General features: G+C 45.1%; 1 protein-coding gene across 5 annotated transcripts in view; it reads left to right on the top strand.

The window, feature by feature from the left end:
• Positions 1–4,234: 4,234 nt before the first annotated feature.
• Positions 4,235–18,322, top strand: part of RNASEH2B (ribonuclease H2 subunit B) — a 47,593-nt gene continuing 33,505 nt past the window's right edge. For 3 of the 5 annotated variants that reach the window (XM_084768022.1, XM_084768020.1, XM_084768019.1), the window contains exons 1-2: positions 4,236–4,363; positions 16,272–16,343. In XM_084768022.1, coding sequence (XP_084624148.1) covers positions 4,303–4,363; positions 16,272–16,343 — 133 coding nt within the window. In that variant the 5' untranslated portion in view covers positions 4,236–4,302. Of the gene's footprint in view, positions 4,364–16,271; positions 16,344–18,322 lie in introns of all 5 variants that reach the window. The other 2 variants (XM_084768018.1, XM_084768021.1) reach the window with 2 other exon arrangements.

Genomic DNA, 18,322 nt, shown 5'->3' with positions numbered 1-18,322 from the left:
TGGGGTTATGGGCTTGCGCCATGATGGTACCCTTGACCAAATTCTTTCTTTCTACTTTTTTTTTTGGTTTTGTTTATTTGTTTGTTTTGGGATTTTGAAGACAGGGTTTGTGTAGCCTTGGCTGTCCTGGACTTGATTTGTAGACCAGGCTGGTTTCAAACTCAGAGATCTGCCCGCCTGATTACAAGCATGAGCCACCACACTTGGCTTGACCAAATTCTGTTTTTTTTTTCTTTAAAGATTTATTTATTATTATGTATACTATGTCTTGCTTACATGTACACCTGCAGGCCAGAAGAGGGCACCAGATCTCATTATAGATGGTTGTGAGCCACCATGTGGTTGCTGGGAATTGAACTCAGGACCTTTGGAAGAGCAGCCAGTGCTCTTAACCTCTGAGCCATCTCTCCAGCCCGACCAAATTCTTGATAGTTTAAAATTATTTGTACAACAAAGGTTTGTAAGATCACAACTCTGTGTGTGTATGTTTGTCTGTCTGTCTGTCTGTAGATGGGTGTGGGTGCCTGCAGAGGCCAGAATTGGGCATTGGATCCCCAGAGTTCAGTGTGAGTGCTGGGAACCGGACTCTAGCGCTCCTAACTGCTGCAACAGCTCTCCAGCCCCACTGTTGTATTCTTTAAGACAAACAGACTTGCATTTAACATTTTAAATTATGCATATAATTTAAATTTTAACACGACTTCGTCAGAGCAGCCAATGTCCACTGCATACTTCCTTTCTAGGGCCTGTCCTTTATTGGGCTCTCTACAAAATTGGATGAGAGCTGCCGCTAGCTCCTGGCAGTCCATCCTGGAGGAATGCACTGATTTTTAAAAGTGATCCACTGGTTATAACTAACAGGTTTGCTATCGCTAATCAGGGAAAAATATATACACCTTTGCTGAGCCTAGTTATCCAACATGGAAGAAGAGATGGTAAAGGAAGCCAGAAGATCTATCTCAGGCTTGGCTGGCTGGCTGACAGCATAAGATCAAAGGAGAAAGTAATATCCATGTGCTGCCCTTGATCTTTTTTTCCTGAGGCTGCTCAGTTTGGGGTGAAGGGGAAGTTAACTATGGAGCTGGCCCTGCTGCTGAGGCAGGGCGGCTCTCTGCTTGGGCATCTCATTTATTTCCTGTCTGGAAATTTCCAACAAGGTTAGACCTTGTGATGTCTGCCTTGCCTTTGTGTCCTTCCTTCACCAGACAACCCAGACCAGACATTGTTATACAGGCCACGCACAAAGCAGCTGCTGGTTCAGGATAAGATTCTTAGTAGAGAAATTATTTCTGGAGAAAATGGTAGGAATCCTGTTCCTGCTGTGCATGGTTAGGATCAGAGAAGACCGCTCTGACATGTGTCTAAGGTAATCAAAAGTCTTTTACTAGCCGACTGGCAACTACACTGGCTGTTTGGGATCTCAGTGTAGCAGTGAGCCTTTTTTGGGGTGAGCTTTAAGCATGAAAGCCATATCCTGGGTTGACATACTTCAGTCAACAAGAGTACTTAGCCAGAAGTGGTACTGCAGAAGCAAAAAGAGCCAAGGTTAGTACATTTAGAGACTTCCCAGAACTATGGACTTTGATGGGTTAGGTATTTGTTTTCATTTTTTGGCAGATAGTGTTGTCTATGTGCTCAGTTTCCTGGCCTGAATGATCCTGCCATTATGGCGTCAGTTTGCTGAGGTCCAGGAGCCTGTTACAGCTACTGTGGGAACATCATTTGTGTGTTGGATCACAGAATACACATTTGATGTCAAAAATAATTTTTAAAAAGAAGCAACTTAACCTAGAGTGAGGTCATATAAAGAGCAGATGAACAAAGCTTTCACAAGATTCAAACTGGCTTCTCTCAGCTTCTGACTGAATTGCTGTACCTGGCCTCAAAACGAATTCTGGCAACATGTTTTAATCTTTTCGTCTTCACCTGTGTTTAGCTTGTTGTCTCTGCAACCTGCCTCTGTAAAAAACGTCCCCGTAAAGAAACTCTTGGTCAAAATCCCTCTTCTTTCTCCTTTTGCTGCTCTTAAGTAGCCTCTCTTTCCTATCCTGTTCTCTTGAGCGTTGGGTGCAGCCCATCTGACTCATTCTGTCAAATCTTTCTCTGATTCATCACTTTGTCTGCCTCTAATCACACATCATTTCCAAACATGGCTGCTTCCTCCTATAAACTGGCTTACCTTCATTGTTTGGGATTAAACGTGTGTACTAAGGTGTGTCTGTATTCCAGTTGGATTACATAGGCCAAGAAGGTCTTTGGATGCAATCCCTTGCCAGAGCAGCCATGTTGCTAGATTGAAATTCCTCTACAGCTTGCACACCAAGGATTGATTTTTTTAAAAATATTTATTTATTTTATATATAGTATTCTGCCTGCACTTATACCTGCACACCTAAAGGGGGCATCAAATTTCATTACAGATGGTTGTGAGCCAACATGTGGTTGCTGGGAATTGAATTCAGGACCTTTGGAAGAGCAGCCAGTGCTCTTAACCTCTGAGCAGCCTCTCCAGCTCCAAGATTGATTTCTAATTAGGCTCTATTTGCATAACAAGAGGAGAGAACACAGGTTTACCACTAGCAGTTAGCCCTATCCCCATATCAAAGAACATGCCTCTGAGGACTAGCTCAAGGGTCACTTCCATCCTTAAGTCCTGGTCCGTCATGAATTTCTCTGTGCTCTCATCAGGAAAAGCATAATTCTTGCAGGTAGGCAAGAACAAAAAGAATACCACCAGTATACTTAAGACAAGTCTGTAGATCTGCCATCTGCCCAAGTGAGTGACCAGACCTGCAGTCTCCTGCTTCTGTTTAAACTGTTCAAAGTGTAACCTGGGGCTGGGACCTGAGATTTATGGCCTAAGAGTGTATGTAAGTTAGCAACATCTTCTATTCAGGGCCAGCTCCTCTTTGAGCATTAGCCAGAGCCAGACAAGCACTATTATTAAAAGGCTTTTCCTTTATTAATCTTTCAGTGTGCAGTAATTTCTCCCTAGGCAGGCATATCAATTCTACAACACCCCTTTTTTGCCCACTGAGCCATCTTGATGGTCCAGTTGGGTTAAAATTCTTCATCTCATATCCAGCATAAAAAGTAAAGCTGGTGGGGGGGGGGGCGCACCCCCTTCCCCTCCAGTGTTTGTCTTTGTTTCCTACCTCTTATTCACAGCGAGGGGAGACTAGCACAAGAATTGAGCTGTACTGGGTAAAGCACCAGTTCTCACAGTGGTCAAGTGCTGGGGTTGTTGACAGTGCACAAATGACACTGACTTTGCTTTTGTCTGACAAAAATCATGAAATGTTCCTCCTTGGCCTTAGAATAGTCTAGTCGGAAATGAGGTGGGTTTTTTTTGTTTGTTTGTTGTTTGTTTTTGTTTTTGAGACAGGGTTTCTCTGTGTAGCATACGCTGTTCCAAACTCACTTTGTAGACCCGGAGGGCTTGGATTAAAGGCGTGTGTCACCACGCCCAGCAGAAGTGAGTATTTTTAAGTGGTTCCTGCCTGACGGGAGAATCTTAGCATTTGGCTTGAGATCTTGACCAACTTCTAGTGTCACAGGCTATCCTATGTCCTTTCTCCAAAGCTTCAGCCATCTTTATATTATAACTCAGACCTCTGCATTTATGTTGCGTGTATCACACTGCTGCCTCCACAGAAAGTACAAAATGCTATTAGACTGGAAAAGAAAAAACATAAAGGACATATTCTGCTCAGAATGAACAGTTCAGGACAAGGCTACTGTCCCTTATAGGTAGGTGGCCCTTTAAGAGATGAATAATCGACCTCTCCATCTCCTGAGTCAGGGCATAATTGCTTATTCTGTTGTCACTGGTGAACACTAGGCTGCAAGACAAAAACAAGATAACCAAATTTCCTCATTATTATCCAGCACATGGAAGGCTCCTGATCCAGAGTTCAAAACCAGCCAAGGCTACATAGTTTCAAAGTCAGTCTCTGCTATGTGGTAAGACCCTGTGTCAAATCCAAATCAGACCAAAACTAAGTCTTGTTACTAATAAATTTGTATGTTGAACCCCACGTTATACACATATTTTTTTATTTATCTTAAAGAATTAACTACCAAATTGGCCCGAGCCCAATTTGAATACTGCTCACGTGCATTAGGAACCTCGCTGTGAGAAATACACCCATGGGCAGAAAGCCGCGGAGCTCCACAGCCTCCGCTGCCACCAGAGCCCGCGCAGAATTCAAAAAGGAAGCCGAGCGGGCGGGCCCGGAAACGGAGGCACGCTAGTGGCTCCGGCTGGCGGGCCCCTGGGCGCGACTTCCGGCGGTGCGCGACATGGCCGCAAGCCGGGACCGCGGGGACTTGGCTGCCCGGCAGCTCGTGTTCCTACTTCCAGGTAAACGTGGGCCGAGAGCACTCGTGGTGGCGGCGGAGCGGGGCTTTTGTCCGGGCCAGCACCGGGTCCGCCAGGTCCTGGCGAGCGCCGGCGGGAATTCGGCGCTCCGCACTTTGCAGCGCATCCTGGTCACGTGTCACAACACGCTGGAGGCTCCAAACCCGGAAGCGTTGTCAGAGTTTGCGCGGGTTCCCTAGGGTTGTAACTGGTGTTACCTGGCCCGTGGCGGGTGTCTGGGGTTCCAAGACGCCGCTGCCCTTGGGAGTTGCTGGGGCACTCAGTTACAGCTCAGCGTCTAGAAGCTTACCGGTTGCAAACCATGCTTAGCCGCTCTCTGCTGCTCTGGAAAGGCCTGGGTGGCCAGGCGTGAGGGAAACTGGATGGGGTTAAGCAGAGCGTGGTTTAAAGCAATTCCAAGACATTACAGTCGAAATTTCAGAACCGGGCAGTTCAGCATCCCTGTAGAGGGGGAGCAGCTATCCGGGCATGTGGAGGCATGGGGCAGCAGTCAGTGCCACATGAGGGGGGACCTATTAAAAGGCCTGTGAAATAAATGTGGGTTAAGGGTTGCAAGCCAGAAGCGTTCTGCCATTTTACAGATGATATAGATACATTTGATGTTACAATACGGGGAAACAAGGAAAGCTCCATGGTCATTGTATTTTTGAATTTTAGCTCAGCAGACGCAAAGAAAGCATTTTTACAGCAAATATACTTCACCAGGGTACGGATACCCAGTCGTGTAGATTTTTTACAGTCTTGGCGTAACAACCTGACTTGTGCATCTTTGCACGCATAGCTCTTCTCCTGCGTCAGATGTGTGCGTTTTGAGTACGCACCTCGCCGAATTGAACACAGCGTGTTGCAGATCGCAGTGTAGCTTTCCAGCTAGTAGCTCATACCTCGTCCCAGGTATTCTGCCATCGAGTTAACCTTTTCCTGTTTGGACGCCTGTGCCTTTTGCATCCGTCTTCCTTCCCTCGGTGCCATATCTGCCAGGTCCATCCATGTTGTATGTACCACGGGTTGGTTGGTTTTTTTGCATTGCTTCTAGTTCGCTGTGTGTGTATCAGTGCTATTTCTCTATTGAGGGTGCATGAGGTTAGGTGTTTCTATTAGGAGTTACACTCCTGAGAGCACTTTTCTGAGGCTGCTGATGGACCTTGACATTCGTTTCCTTAGTGTCTCCACCCTGGAGTGGAAGCCGCTCTTAGGTGCTGGGTGGTTTAGCTTTAGTCCTGCAAAACGCTTTTCTGAAGTGATGGATACTGATTGCTCACTCCAGCTGCCCAGGAAGAGTTACAGTTAAGCCACGCCCCCCACCCCCCCACCCCTCCGCATTGAAAGTCTTTGGATGGTAAAGCAGCTAGTGATAATTCAGGGTTCTGGTGGTCCATCAGAGGGCTAGCGGATACTTTATTTTAATTGGGGGAGTGGGTCCTCCTTTCACCCTTCTGTTCGTTACATCAGCATAATTTGATTTTCAGAGTAGGAGCCTTAATCATCATTTTGCCATCTAGTATGCCGATACTATGTAGACAGACCCAGTAGCTGGTCAAAGTTAGAGGGTTTTGTTTTGTTGGCTGTTTACTTAGCATTGACTTCATTCGTAAAGTGTGTCATCATCATAGCAAACACAGAAGTGAAAAGAGTCACGTTCTGAGTGTATTTCTCAAAGTGATAGGTGTAGTTGAGGTGTCCCCTCACCTGTTCACTCATTAGTTCACTCATTAGGCTGATAGCACAGTGTGGTCAGTGGCAGTGGTTAGGGGGTTCTGAAACCGTTAAAACTTGAGCTTCTGTTCTTCCAGATGGCCTTTAGTGCCACCTGCAGGCTCCAAGGGTGCAAACACCTTAGATAGCTGCCATGCTGACTACCCTTAAATGTCAGTGCATCAGCTTCCTGGGACTGAGACGTCATCTGGGAATGCCCTGGTTCAGTAAGTCCTGGCCTGAGACCCAGGAACATCTTGTAAATTCCCAAGCTCTACTTCTTAGGTCCAGCTGGTCTGGGACACCTCCTGCAACTGCTACAGTGAGGACCAGCCCTGGGGAGCTGGAGTGTGGGTACCCATGACTGAGGATCCACTGTAAGATAGGCTGGATTTTCCATAGTTAGGAAGTGCATGGCAGAATACAGGAAGAGGACCAGAATCACACTTTGTTGTTTCTAGCAGCAAGTGAAGCGTCTTTCCAGGTAGCAGTGGACTGAAGAGCAAGAGACTGTTTGCCCCTGGCTAAGTGTACAGTTAAGTTGGGCCCTTCATAAAGAAAGTAAAGATCATATAAAAGTTGACAAGGGTATTTGGCAGAAGTGGCCTCTATTGTTTGAGAGTTACATTGTTCTCAAAGTGAAAGAGGATTGTGTACATTCAGGGCACAGCCACCTAACCTTGTGATGATACGCCCTCAACATTTAATTAACGCTCAAGTAGCCTGGCGTCCCTTTCAGAGGCAAGGTGGGATGTTGCAGCATGGTGAATATATCTTTGCATCTGGGATGAGCGTAACGCTTCTCTAATGTAGCTTGGGAATGCTGCACTGATTGCTGCTTAGTTATTCTAAGGCTGGTAGTATCTTTACTTTCGGAACATGTTATAAGTTTCCATCCCTCTTTGCTGCTAAAAAAAAAAGGTAAATGGCGAGTCATATTTTTAATACTTGTTTTCTTTAGTCAAGCCTTTGTACACTTGTCAGTTCTACTGAGCTGGGTCAGGTGTGAGAGTCAGTCAGGAACATGTCAGCTGACTGTAGAGTCCCCCCCTCCCCCCTTCCCTGCGCAGGAAATGTCTACACGTTAGTGTTCTATGAGACAAAAAAGGGAAAGTTGAAATAATATAGAACTCATGTATCTGGGTCCACTTAGCTTGAGTAAAAATGTCCTTTATCAAGCCTCAGAGAGAAGAAGGACCCAGACCAAATTGGGCTTTAGAGCATCTCAATTCTGTTGAGGTTCCTTTGGGTACGACATAGCTCCCAGAGGAAGCATCTTTGTTCATCATTTCCTTGGGTAGCGCCCATATTGGCAGCTTTTTTGGAGGCTAAAGCCTTTGGGGAATCCCACGTCTGCCATCCCAGTGGATCAGGTTCTGACGGTTGAGCACGTTCAGCCGCCAGTTGGTGTGATCTTGTCCTCTTAGTAGTTGTTCCAAAAGACTGAGAACAAGTAAGTACTTATGGCTCTCACAGATTTATCCCCCAAGGCAGAATTTAAAAATGCACATAAAGGAAAATAAGCCGTGGTCTTAAAATTTGAATAGCATCCTAGGAACAGCAAAGATTCGCCACACCTTAGAGCTGTATGGAGGACGTTAGGCAGCTGCTCGGTCAGTCCTGTCTGAAGCCTGCCTATAACGGAGTGGTTGGGTTTAATTTCTCCAGTATGGAGAGGACTGAAGTCGCAGTTTAAAACATCGCCCTGCAGTACCACTTTCCTCACTATACCATGACCCATATTTGACCGGCACTGTGACTGACTCTCGTCCAGAAGTAGCTGAGCAGAGTAGCTGCTCCTCCTGATCCAGTTGGGAGGTGTTTCATACGAGGAGATTTTCAATAAAAGTCAATTTTGACCTTTTAAGTACCAAAACTTGCTTTGGCCATTTTTTATTGAGCTTGTTCTAAAGCTGAAGAATGCATATTAGATTTACTGAGAGTGTTTGTGTGCAAGATATCCTACCAAGTTCTGCATGTCTCTTCAGTTTTACATGGATCATAAGACACACTGGTTCTCACTTAACGTATTCTAGAAAGGCTAATTGTCCTTTTAACACTTTGGAAGTTGTAACTCGTGTGTGTGTGTGTGTGTGTGTGTGTGTGTGTGTATAATTCCCTGTGCATTCCTGATTTTATCACAAGTTGATGGAAACAGCCTAACTCTAAACTGAGTAATTATTTTGTGCTCTGGGCTTTTTTACATGCATGTTGGCCCGACAGACGCCAATGAATTGTCATACCCATTTTATAATTGAACAGCTGAGGCACAGGCAGATTCACTGTCTTGCTCAAGGTCACACTGCTTGGTAATGTGAGGGTCTGAGATTGGCAGTGAACCTTTACGAGTCCTGGCCCCATGCTGACGTCGTTGGAGAAATAGTTGAGACTCTCCACAGAGTCCCTTTTCTCGTCATTTTCTACCACACTGACGTGAGTCCTTTAGTGTAAATGTGGGCTTTTACCTTTTTCTTAATTAATTTATATGTTTTCCATCTGTTCTGGGTAAAAGTAAAAGAGAAGTTTAAGGGAAAACAAGGAGCTTCCAAGTCTGGTAGGCAAAGAGCCAGCCATGGGATGAACAAAAACTCTTTAAGTTTGGTAGAACCCTTCAATCCACAGGTAGTAATTTTCTCTGTAGACTACTAAGTGTAGGGATGTGTGGGATATTACGGGAGATTCATGACTGGCCTTTGAGGTGCAGTGTCTTAGTTAGGGTATCCACCATGACCACAGCATCTCTTATGAAGGAAAACATTTAACTGGGGCTGGCTTACAGTTTCATAGGTTTAGTCCATTATCAACATGGCGGCACACGGGCAGACATGGTCCTGGAGAAGGAGCTGAGAGGTCTACATCTTAATCCACAGGCAGCACAAGGAGACTGTGTGCCACACTGGGCATAGCGTGAGCATAGGAGACCTCAAAGCCCAATCCCACAGTGACACACTTCCTCCAGCAAGTCCACACCTACCTTGACAAGGCCACACCTCCTAATAGTGCCACTCCCAAGCATTTAAACACCTGAGGTTAAAGGGGCCATTCCTCCTCGAACAACCATGCAGTGAGAGCCAGCCTCTGAAGCCATGAGGAAGGCCTGGCTGAGACAGGATGTCTTTAGAAAGCTGAATGTCCTTAGAAAGCTGGAAACTTACCATCTCCCCAGTCTCCACCAAAACCCAGCAGCCTTGTAATAAAGAAGCACACCAGATGTGATCTGAAGCTAAAAAAAAAAAAAAAAAAAAAAAATCCCACTGTGGGAACATTGTCCTTGTTTGACCTGTCTTGTAGCTTCCGCCCCCACCTGACTCCTCAGGACACTGTTACTGTCTGACCTGACTTAACTGGGGAAAGTCCCATTCCCTAGGGCATTTGTAAAAAACAAAGGCAAAGGTAGTGTTTAACATCGTATCTTCTGAGAGGCTGTATGCACCCAAAAACAAAAACCTGGCCAAAACTTACAGGGAACATGTAGAGAGCCACGTGTCTGTTTGGGGCTCTGGGGAACTCCGATTTGCTCACAGAGAGTGAGAAAGCATTGGCCCAGCCTCTCATCTCTGACTGATGCCCTGAGAAAGTAACGCAGAAAAGTGAAAGCAGTAGTGTAAACGCTGGAGTGTGGAAGGCTTCCCCCAACACACACACAGAGCCCCTTAGCAGAGACGTACTGGATCCGAGTGCTAACCACTGAGGTGACTGAACAGAACCATTCTGACTGGCTGCAGAGAAGACAGACTTCCTAGAGTTAGTCCAGGAAAGTCACTGAAGGGACCGGCAGCAATACCTAGGAGTTAGGGAAGGACGAGCAAATGTCCAGAATTGCAGCATTCGTTATATTTTATCTAACATATAATGTTGAGTTGTTTTAAAAACACAAGATGCACACTAACAGGAGAGTCTGGCCTGAGTGTGAGGAAAGTAGTAGATGAGCCTGCCCTGCAGGAGGCTGAGGGGTTGAGTCTATTCTACAAAGGTTTTCATCAGAACTTAGGAATTTATTCTAAGAACTAAAGCAAACTGTCTGAGTAGTGAAAGCATAACTGAAACTGTACTGAGTAGAAATAGATGTACAAAAGAACACGCAGACAGCACTTTGATAAGGGACCAGACGATCAAGAGGCTCTCCCACCTTCCCCCAGCCAAGACCTAACCAGCACTGTACATCAGTCAGACCTAACAGATAAGGTATGAAAGTTTTCTGTGTAGCCTTGGCTGTCCTAGGACTCACTCTGCAGACCAGGCTGGCCTCAAACTCACAGAGATCCTTGGCCTCTGCTTCCCAAGTGCTGGGGTTGAAGGCGTGGGCCGCCACTGCCCAGCACAGCAAACATTTTAAGTGATAGAAGATAGACCAAATACAGCCTTCAGCAGTGGTGAGGTGAAAATGGAAGACAGTGGCAGAAGGACATTTGGACTTACAAATACTTGGAAATTAAACAACACAGCCTTGATGACCAGTGAATCACAGAAAAAAATATGAGGGAAACCAAGCAAATAAAACATGAAGACTTACAAAACGCATGAGACAGTGCTTGGAGCGTAAGATACAGAGCTACAGAGCTGCACAGTATGAAATTAATAAGGTAGAAAGACCTCGAGATCAGTAACCTTGCCTTCTCCCACAGGGACGTTCACTAGCCCCACAGCACAGCAGAAGGGAGGAAGCCAGCATGAGTGCGGAAAAGAAAGAAAGACATAGGCAGGCACCAGAAAGATCAGCAAAGCTGAATTGGCTCCTTCTGAAAGCTGGAAAGCATTCAGCAAATCTTTAGCCAGACTGGCCAAGGTGGGAAAAGGAAACTGAGTTTCTAAAGTCAGAAGTAAAAGAGAAAGATCGGACTAGACCGCAGTAAACAGCTTAAAGAAGTAGCCTGGTTGTCATAGAAACAGCCCGGTTTCCAGTGGCTTCACTGGAGAATTCTATTAGACATTGAAAAATAAAACCAACCCTGCAAAGACCTTTCAAAAAAACGAGAAAAGAAGACGGCATACTTCCCTACTCAGTCTGTGGGCTAGTGTTACCCTGAAAAGCAGACAAAGACATTGCAGAAGCCAGTTTATAGTTTATGCACATAAATGCAAAAATCCTAAACAACCAGCAAATAAAGTCCAGGAGAATTAAAATAAAAGGATTATGTATGAGCAAATGGGATTTATTCTGGGAGAAAAGGCGGAGTCAGACTGAGGTAGGCCCTGCTGGTAGAGTAAAAGCCAAATGCGGAGGCATCTCCCCTAACACCCTTTCTGGTGGAAGTCCTCGGCAGTTTAAGATTAGGGAACTGTCTCCATCTGGGAAAAAGCTACAAACAGTGTTGCTGCAACATATTTCATGTGTGTGTGTGTGGTGGGGTGAAAGTATTTTGGGTAAATTGGGATAAATAATGTCCATCATTAAAACTTACCTGTGCTTAAGGTGGCTTCTGGGAGCATTTAAGTTGCCTTTGGCCCTTGCATTTATGTAATGCTCTTCTTTTCCTTTGGATAATGCAGTTCTGTACCAGGGCTGCCAGGCTGCAGGTGGGGTCCTTCACTGCCCTACTTGATGATAAAGAGGTGAGGGGCCAGAGGGATTGATGGGCAGGTATAGGGAAGTAGACAGGGAATAGGGGTGTATTGGGCAAAGCTTCTGTGGGGGCGCTTTTATTTGTAAGCTAGTCCCAGCCTGAAACAGCGGCATAAAATGTTAGAACTAGAACAGCTGAGGAAAACGGTGGCTTAGGACGACACGGCTGTTTCTCATCCTGCTGTGCCTGCGTGGAACCTGTCAATGAGAAGGCATTTAGGGAAGGCCAGCTTGGCGGTTGCTACTGTCCCATTGGGATGCTAAAGGGAGCCAAAGAGGCCGGATCCTGGTGGCATTTGTCACTGTGAACTTGTTATTGTCCAGATTTTTGATTAGGCAAAAATCGTTGCGTAACTTTTTTCATATTTAGAGGAAGTATAATTAGTTTTGAAACCATTGCAATATACAAAAGAACTTGATTTGTATATCGGCATCTAAGTTCTTAGGGAGCACAGCAGTTAGCACTTCTCAGTTCTTAGGGAGCACAGCAGTTAGCATCTCTCAGTTCTTAGGGAGCACAGCAGTTAGCATCTCTCAGTTCTTAGGGAGCACAGCAGTTAGCATCTCTCAGTTCTTAGGGAGCATAGCAGTTAGCGTCTCGGATGGATTGCTTGTCTCTTCTCTTTGGATCTTCTCTGGTTGCTGTGGAGAAGCTTTTGTGTGATGTAATCCCACCTGTTATTTTGGCCTTTGTTGCTTATACTTTTGGAATTAGATCCCAGAAAAGCCTTTGATCAGACGAAAACAGAGGTACTTTCTCCTGGTAACTTCACAGTTGAGCATTTTGACCCACTTGGAGTTGATTGCATCTCGACTCAGTCCAGCAGCTGGTTGTTTTGTGAGGGAATAGGATTTCCCTGCTACCAGGACAGCTTCGTGCTGTCCGCCTTGGTGCGTCACAGAGAACGTTGGCATTTTCAGCATGGCACACTGATGATTTGGTTGTGCTCCATAGCTGCAGATGTCCTTACAGCCTGGCGCTGTGGGCTGTTGACAACTTTCTCGCTGCTTTCTGTTGAAAACACTGATACTTTTGGGGAGTTTCTAGAAATCTTTTTTTTTTTTAACTTGGCATTTCAATTTTTAATTATTTGGGGCTCTGGAGGAATGGGGGAGCTGTTAGAGAAGCACTCAACACAGCTTTCTCATGATAAAAGGAAGTAGTCAAACTAATTCAAGTCCTGGTTGAAGGGTGTGCCATTGTGGTGAGGTATGAGGAAGCTGTGAGCTGAAGGCTGTCAGCTTTCCTGTGCCTGGAGACACAGGGAGAGGGGTAGAACTTGCTAGGCAAGAAACATGGGGGCGACAGTTAACTTACTTTGGTATTTTAGAAAGTTCTAACAGGACCAGACTTTCTAATTTACATTGTAGTCTAGATGTGTCCCTTACAGGAGTCTTACCGAACCTGCAGCGCTCTGTAACATTCCCCACAGACTCAGGAGCTGGGGGACAGGTTAGCAGCTGTCGGCGTGAGGTACCCACAGGGTCTGTGTGTGCCATGCGTGCTCTGCAGCTTGTGCTTGGGGGAGCACTGGCAGTGCCATGCCTTCTACATTAAGGTTAGGAAAGCTTCCTGGTGAAGTCTTAGCTTGCGCCTCTCTTACGCCCATTCGTTCTTTTTGTGCTTGTGTGTCTGTGTGGTTCCTGTGGGCAGCATGTAGTTTTAATTTGGTCGGATTTCTGCTTATCGTTGGGATGTTCAGACCGTTGACATGTGCATGTGATTATTGATGCAGCTGGAGTTGACTCTGCTGGCCTGCTGTTTCCTGTTTATCATGTGGATCCTCGTGCCGTGTGTGTCTACTTTGCCCTTTTTCTTTTTGGTTAAATGGACGTTTAACCAAATGGGATTCAGCTTTATCTCCTTTACTGTCTTGTTCATGACAGTGTTTTGCGTTTCATAAGTTTAGTGATTGCCGTAGAGGTTCTTGTACACGTATTTAATAGGTCATATCTACCTCCAAGTGCTGTATCACTTCGCATGTGGCACAAGAAACTCACAAGTACCCTTACGTTTCTTCTCTTTTGGATTTAAGCTGTTGTCATAACTGTTCTGTGTACATATGATGTAAACACTCCTCTGAATTACTTTAACCTAAGCAGGCAATAGTCCTTAAAGAGATTAAAATAATAAGAACAACCCCTCCCCTTATTAGTACCCATTTTCCTGCTCAGCTTCCTGCGTCTGGCACCACCATCCTTTTCCTGAAGGGTCTCCCTTAGCGGTCCTTGTGATGCGCGGATACTACTGATAACTTCTTTCAGCTCTTGTATGTCTAAAGTTTTATTTTCCACCCTCTTTTTCCAAGGGTAGTTTCTCTGTGGTTATGGTGTTTGACTTCATGGATGTTTCTGGATTGTCCTCTGGCTTGCATTGTTTTCACATGCTTAGGCATGTGGTCTTGCCTCTGTTACCGAGTCTTTAAGTTCATTTCTCTTCTGACATTACTTCTGTCTGTCAAGTTTTTCTTCTCTAGCATTTTAGTTTAGATCATTTAAATCTTCTGCCCCTTTACGTTTTTATGCATGAGCTGTTTCTGAGCCATTTCCTTCAGTTTTAATGCTCCATGTAATGCCAATCTCTTTTGCAACAATCGACCTTTTTTCCTACTTGTCATCATTGGCCACACTTGTCCATATCTTTGGATATCTAGTCATGTGTGATTAAATACCAGATATGAATTTATTTTTTTAGATGATGAATATTTTTGTATTCTCAAATATTTTTGGACTTCGAAAATAAGTTACTTGGCAAGAAGAGTCTGATCTTTTAGCCGTTGCTTTTTAACTAGTGTGACAAGATCTTAACAGCACACTACCACAAGATCTAGTGTGACAAGGTCATGGGTAATCACTGCCTCCTTCCAAAGCAGTACGTGTTTAGTGCTCTACCTAATGCCCTGGAATCATGAAAAATGGGTAAAATGAGTGTGAGTTGTCTCTCATGTGCTCATGAAAGTGAAGAGCAGTTCCCTGATGCACACACGTGGGATCGCATTGTTGCCAGCCTTCTTCAATGTGGACTCCATCACCTTCTTGTCTTGGGAGCTCCCTGCTCTGTCACATCAGCTCTAAAACGGCCAGGCTTTGCCTCGCTCCTCTGCACCAGGCCCTGGAAACCCTCTCAAGGAAATAAGCCAGGGCAGTGAGCCCACCGTTCTGCACGGCTGCTCCTGAGTGTCTTTAGAACAGCGGTGTCATGCTTTGTATGGAAGGCTATTGTTGAGTTCCCCGTTACTCTATCTTAATTAAAAGTAGAAATCTTAAAAGGAGATCTTCCTGGTTATGGATTCTGTATGCTGTTAGTTCAAGGAAAGGTTGTGTTCTGTTTATGCCTAAGCCAATTTTTCAACCTGCTTGCGATATCTGTGTGCATGTGGAATGGACAGAGCAAAGAGAATAAGCTCAGCTCCTCACCAAGACCTCTCTGGGTGCTCTTGTGTAGACAGGCTGTGCTCTTGACCACCTTCCTGGGTGCTCTTGTGTAGACAGGCTGTGCTCTTGACCACCTTCCTGGGTGCTCTTGTGTAGACGGGCTGTGCCCCTTGGCTGCCTAGAGTCCCTGGATCCTTTGGCATCTGTGTGAATTTTAACTGTGCTGCTCTGTCTATTGAAGGTATCATCTTGGTTTCCATTTTTAAATCTATGTAATTAAAACTTTGACAGATACTGTAAAGGAAACAGTGCAGAAACTTGTTTTCTGCAGATTAAATCCATTATAATTAAAGTCTTAAGGTGCTGATACTAAGGCAGACACAGATAAGTGGATCAAAATATACTGTCTACAGACAGACCACACATATATTTAAAATGATTAGGGTAAAGATTTTCATGGTGGGCTTACTCTGTGGGTTTTGGTACAGATGTCCAACCGATTAAAAATTAAAATTAGATTTCTTTCCCATATCTTGTACCCAGGGTTCTGAATTGCCTAAATACAAATTTAAAGTATCCACAGAAAATACAGGAAGTATACATACTTTTGAGGAAGAAGGCTTTCTAGACCGACACAAAAGATACAAGCATAATGGAAAATAGGATTACACAAAGATTTTATGTCTTTAATATGGCAAAAGATAAGTATAAACAAACAGAGCTAAGCTATAGCCTTTATTATATAAAGGCTATCTATAAAATAGTTTTTTAAAAAAGATGACAACCTCATTGAGAAAATGAGCAAGGGATATGATTAACAAATTGGTGTCAGAAATGAAAAATAGAGGTGTCTACTAAATATTTTTAAATGACTTTTATAATAATAGCTATGATTATTTTTTATTTCTGTTCGATTATGGTAAGTGCTTTTGGCTACTTAAAGTTTTTTTAAAAATATATTGTCATCACCATCTTGTAAGAGGAGATTGAGCCTGGGGAGAAGAGCGTTGGCCTAGGTGACAAAGCGTCCAGCATCTGACTCTAGAGCCTGCCTCATCCCTTCCCTTAGAGGAACCTTAAGCCTGCGTCAGAATTCACCATAGCTTACACTGAAAATAGTTATTTACCAAGGGCCACACAGCTCATAAATTGATAAAGTAAAAATTTTTAAAAAGTGGGAAAAAGGAAACCAGGGTAAAGTGAGGGCACAGCAGGGAGAACATCTTCACATGTCTCAGGCTCACCATTCCTTTTCAGAATATTTAAAAGATGCCTCCAAGAAGACGAAGAGTGGCCTCCTGTTTGTAAGACTGGTCAGCCCGCGCACAGGTGGGTCTCGCTTCCCCCCGGTCCTCTCATCCCCTCATCCAGCGCTGAGTGTTCCCTGCCTGGTGCGGAGTGTGTGGAGTCCTGCCTGCCTGTATGTCATCTTGAATTAACCTCAAAGTTCAGATGGTGCCCTGCAGTGAAAAACCAAGCTGATTACTTTTCCAAGATAAATCATGCTAAACACTGCAAAGAATCTTTTTCTTTCTAGTTTTCATCCACAGAATGTTGAATCATTAGACATGTTGGCAGCATAGAAAAGTCACATGTTTGAGTTCTTTCTGGAATCGGATTGATTTTTCTTTGGCTCTTTTATGCCAACTTTTCTTAGAGTGCTTGCCCAACACTAGCCAGTGTTTATATTCATTTTGTGTTGTACAATAAAATAAACAACCAGAGTGAAAACGCAGAAGGCCATCTTTGACATGCACGATTCTGGTTGGTTTTGGTTTTTATCTGTTCTTTCTTTCACGCTGACCAAAAAGGATATTCCCCAGTGGTTTTTCTTTTATTAAGATCATTGTTTACTGGAGAGCTTTATGTTTTTTTGAGAGGTAAGTGTATTTTAATTTTTAATTTATTTTTATTTAGATTTTTCAAGACAGGGTTTCTCTGTGTAGCCTTGGCTGATCTGGAGTTGCTTTGTAGACCAGGCTGGCCTCAAACTCACAGAGACTCGCCTGTCTCTGCCTCCCGAGTGCTGGGATTAAAGGCGTGCACCACTACATTTTCAGTTTTATTTTCTACTTTCAAGGCAAAAGTATTAGAGCGCACTCAGCCTTGTGCTGACGCTGGATTTACTTCCTGGATTTATAAAGCTCTGACAAGACACCTGATGCCTCGAAGTCATGGCTCTCCTGGTGACTGTAACTGCACAGCGGATGAGGGAAACTCGTGGGTAGTGTGCTTTGTTGGAAAGATGTTTAAAGCAGGCAACGAGAGAGTAAAACAGAGCAAAACAAAAGCAACCGCCTCCCCTTTCCTCCAGTCCTGTCCTCAAAGTGAAACTGAATGTGCTTGTTGAGCCTCAGGAAGGAAACAGCCAGAGCAGGGAGGAGGGGTCCAGGAGACGCTGTGGGCGGCCTGTTCCGCAGCACTTAGCCAGAGAAGGAAAGCCTGCCTCTGCAGCTCCGCCTCCATTTAGATGCTCACAGACAGGAGCATGCGTGTTTTATTTTCACTACCGGCCAAGAAAAAGTAAGAGCTAAGTTGAACACTTATGTGCCCTTCTGAGGTAGCTCAGCGTGGCTCTGCACATACAGATGAGCACGCAGAGGCACACTCAGGGTCATGTAGCTTCCCCATGTCACACTCAGCGTGTGGTCCCAGCGATTGCTCTGTGGTCAGGAAATGATTTTAGGAGTTGAGGGGTAAACATCAGATATGCATTCCTTTTGTCCCCCCTCCCCGCACCACATAGGCTATGGTGCTAAAGACGGACCCCGACCCTGAGTTAGGGGTAAAAACCCTAACTCAGATATGCACAGGCTTCACACCTCCTGTCCCCACAAGTCTGAACCCCAGACCTGGCACATGCTGGGCAAGTGCTCTTCCGCTGACTGAGCTGACTCCTCTCCCCGCTCTGCTTTTAATCCTGTCCAGTTGGCTGAGGCTTGAAGATGCCCTTCCCTTTCTCAGTAGAGTGGCTGGTGACGGCTGAGGGCTTGGTTCTTGTCTTTGCTCCTGTGACTAGCGAGCTGCATGCTGGCAGAGGGACAGACGCAGGCACTAGCTCGCACGTCTGTCTGAACCATTAGGACTCTGTAGGCAGGAAGCTGTGTAACACACAAGGCGAATGACCGTTCGCTCTCATGGCTTGAGCTCACTGAGCTGAGCTGAGTGTCTGTGCCTAAAATCCATCAGCTTTCCCTGGGTCTCCATGTCTAGGTTCCCCTTAGGAGCATTCCTCAGAGCTGTTGGACAGACTTCCGAGGGACACGAATGTGAGAGAAGTGACTAACTCTGAGCCCGCTTGTGTTACA

The sequence above is a fragment of the Acomys minous genome (assembly GCF_964271855.1).
Source record: "Acomys minous genome assembly, chromosome: 18".
In the NCBI taxonomy this organism is placed as follows: domain Eukaryota; kingdom Metazoa; phylum Chordata; class Mammalia; order Rodentia; family Muridae; genus Acomys; species Acomys minous.
The sequence above is the reverse complement of the archived record's forward strand: the minus strand, read 5'-3'. Positions and strand labels throughout refer to the sequence as shown.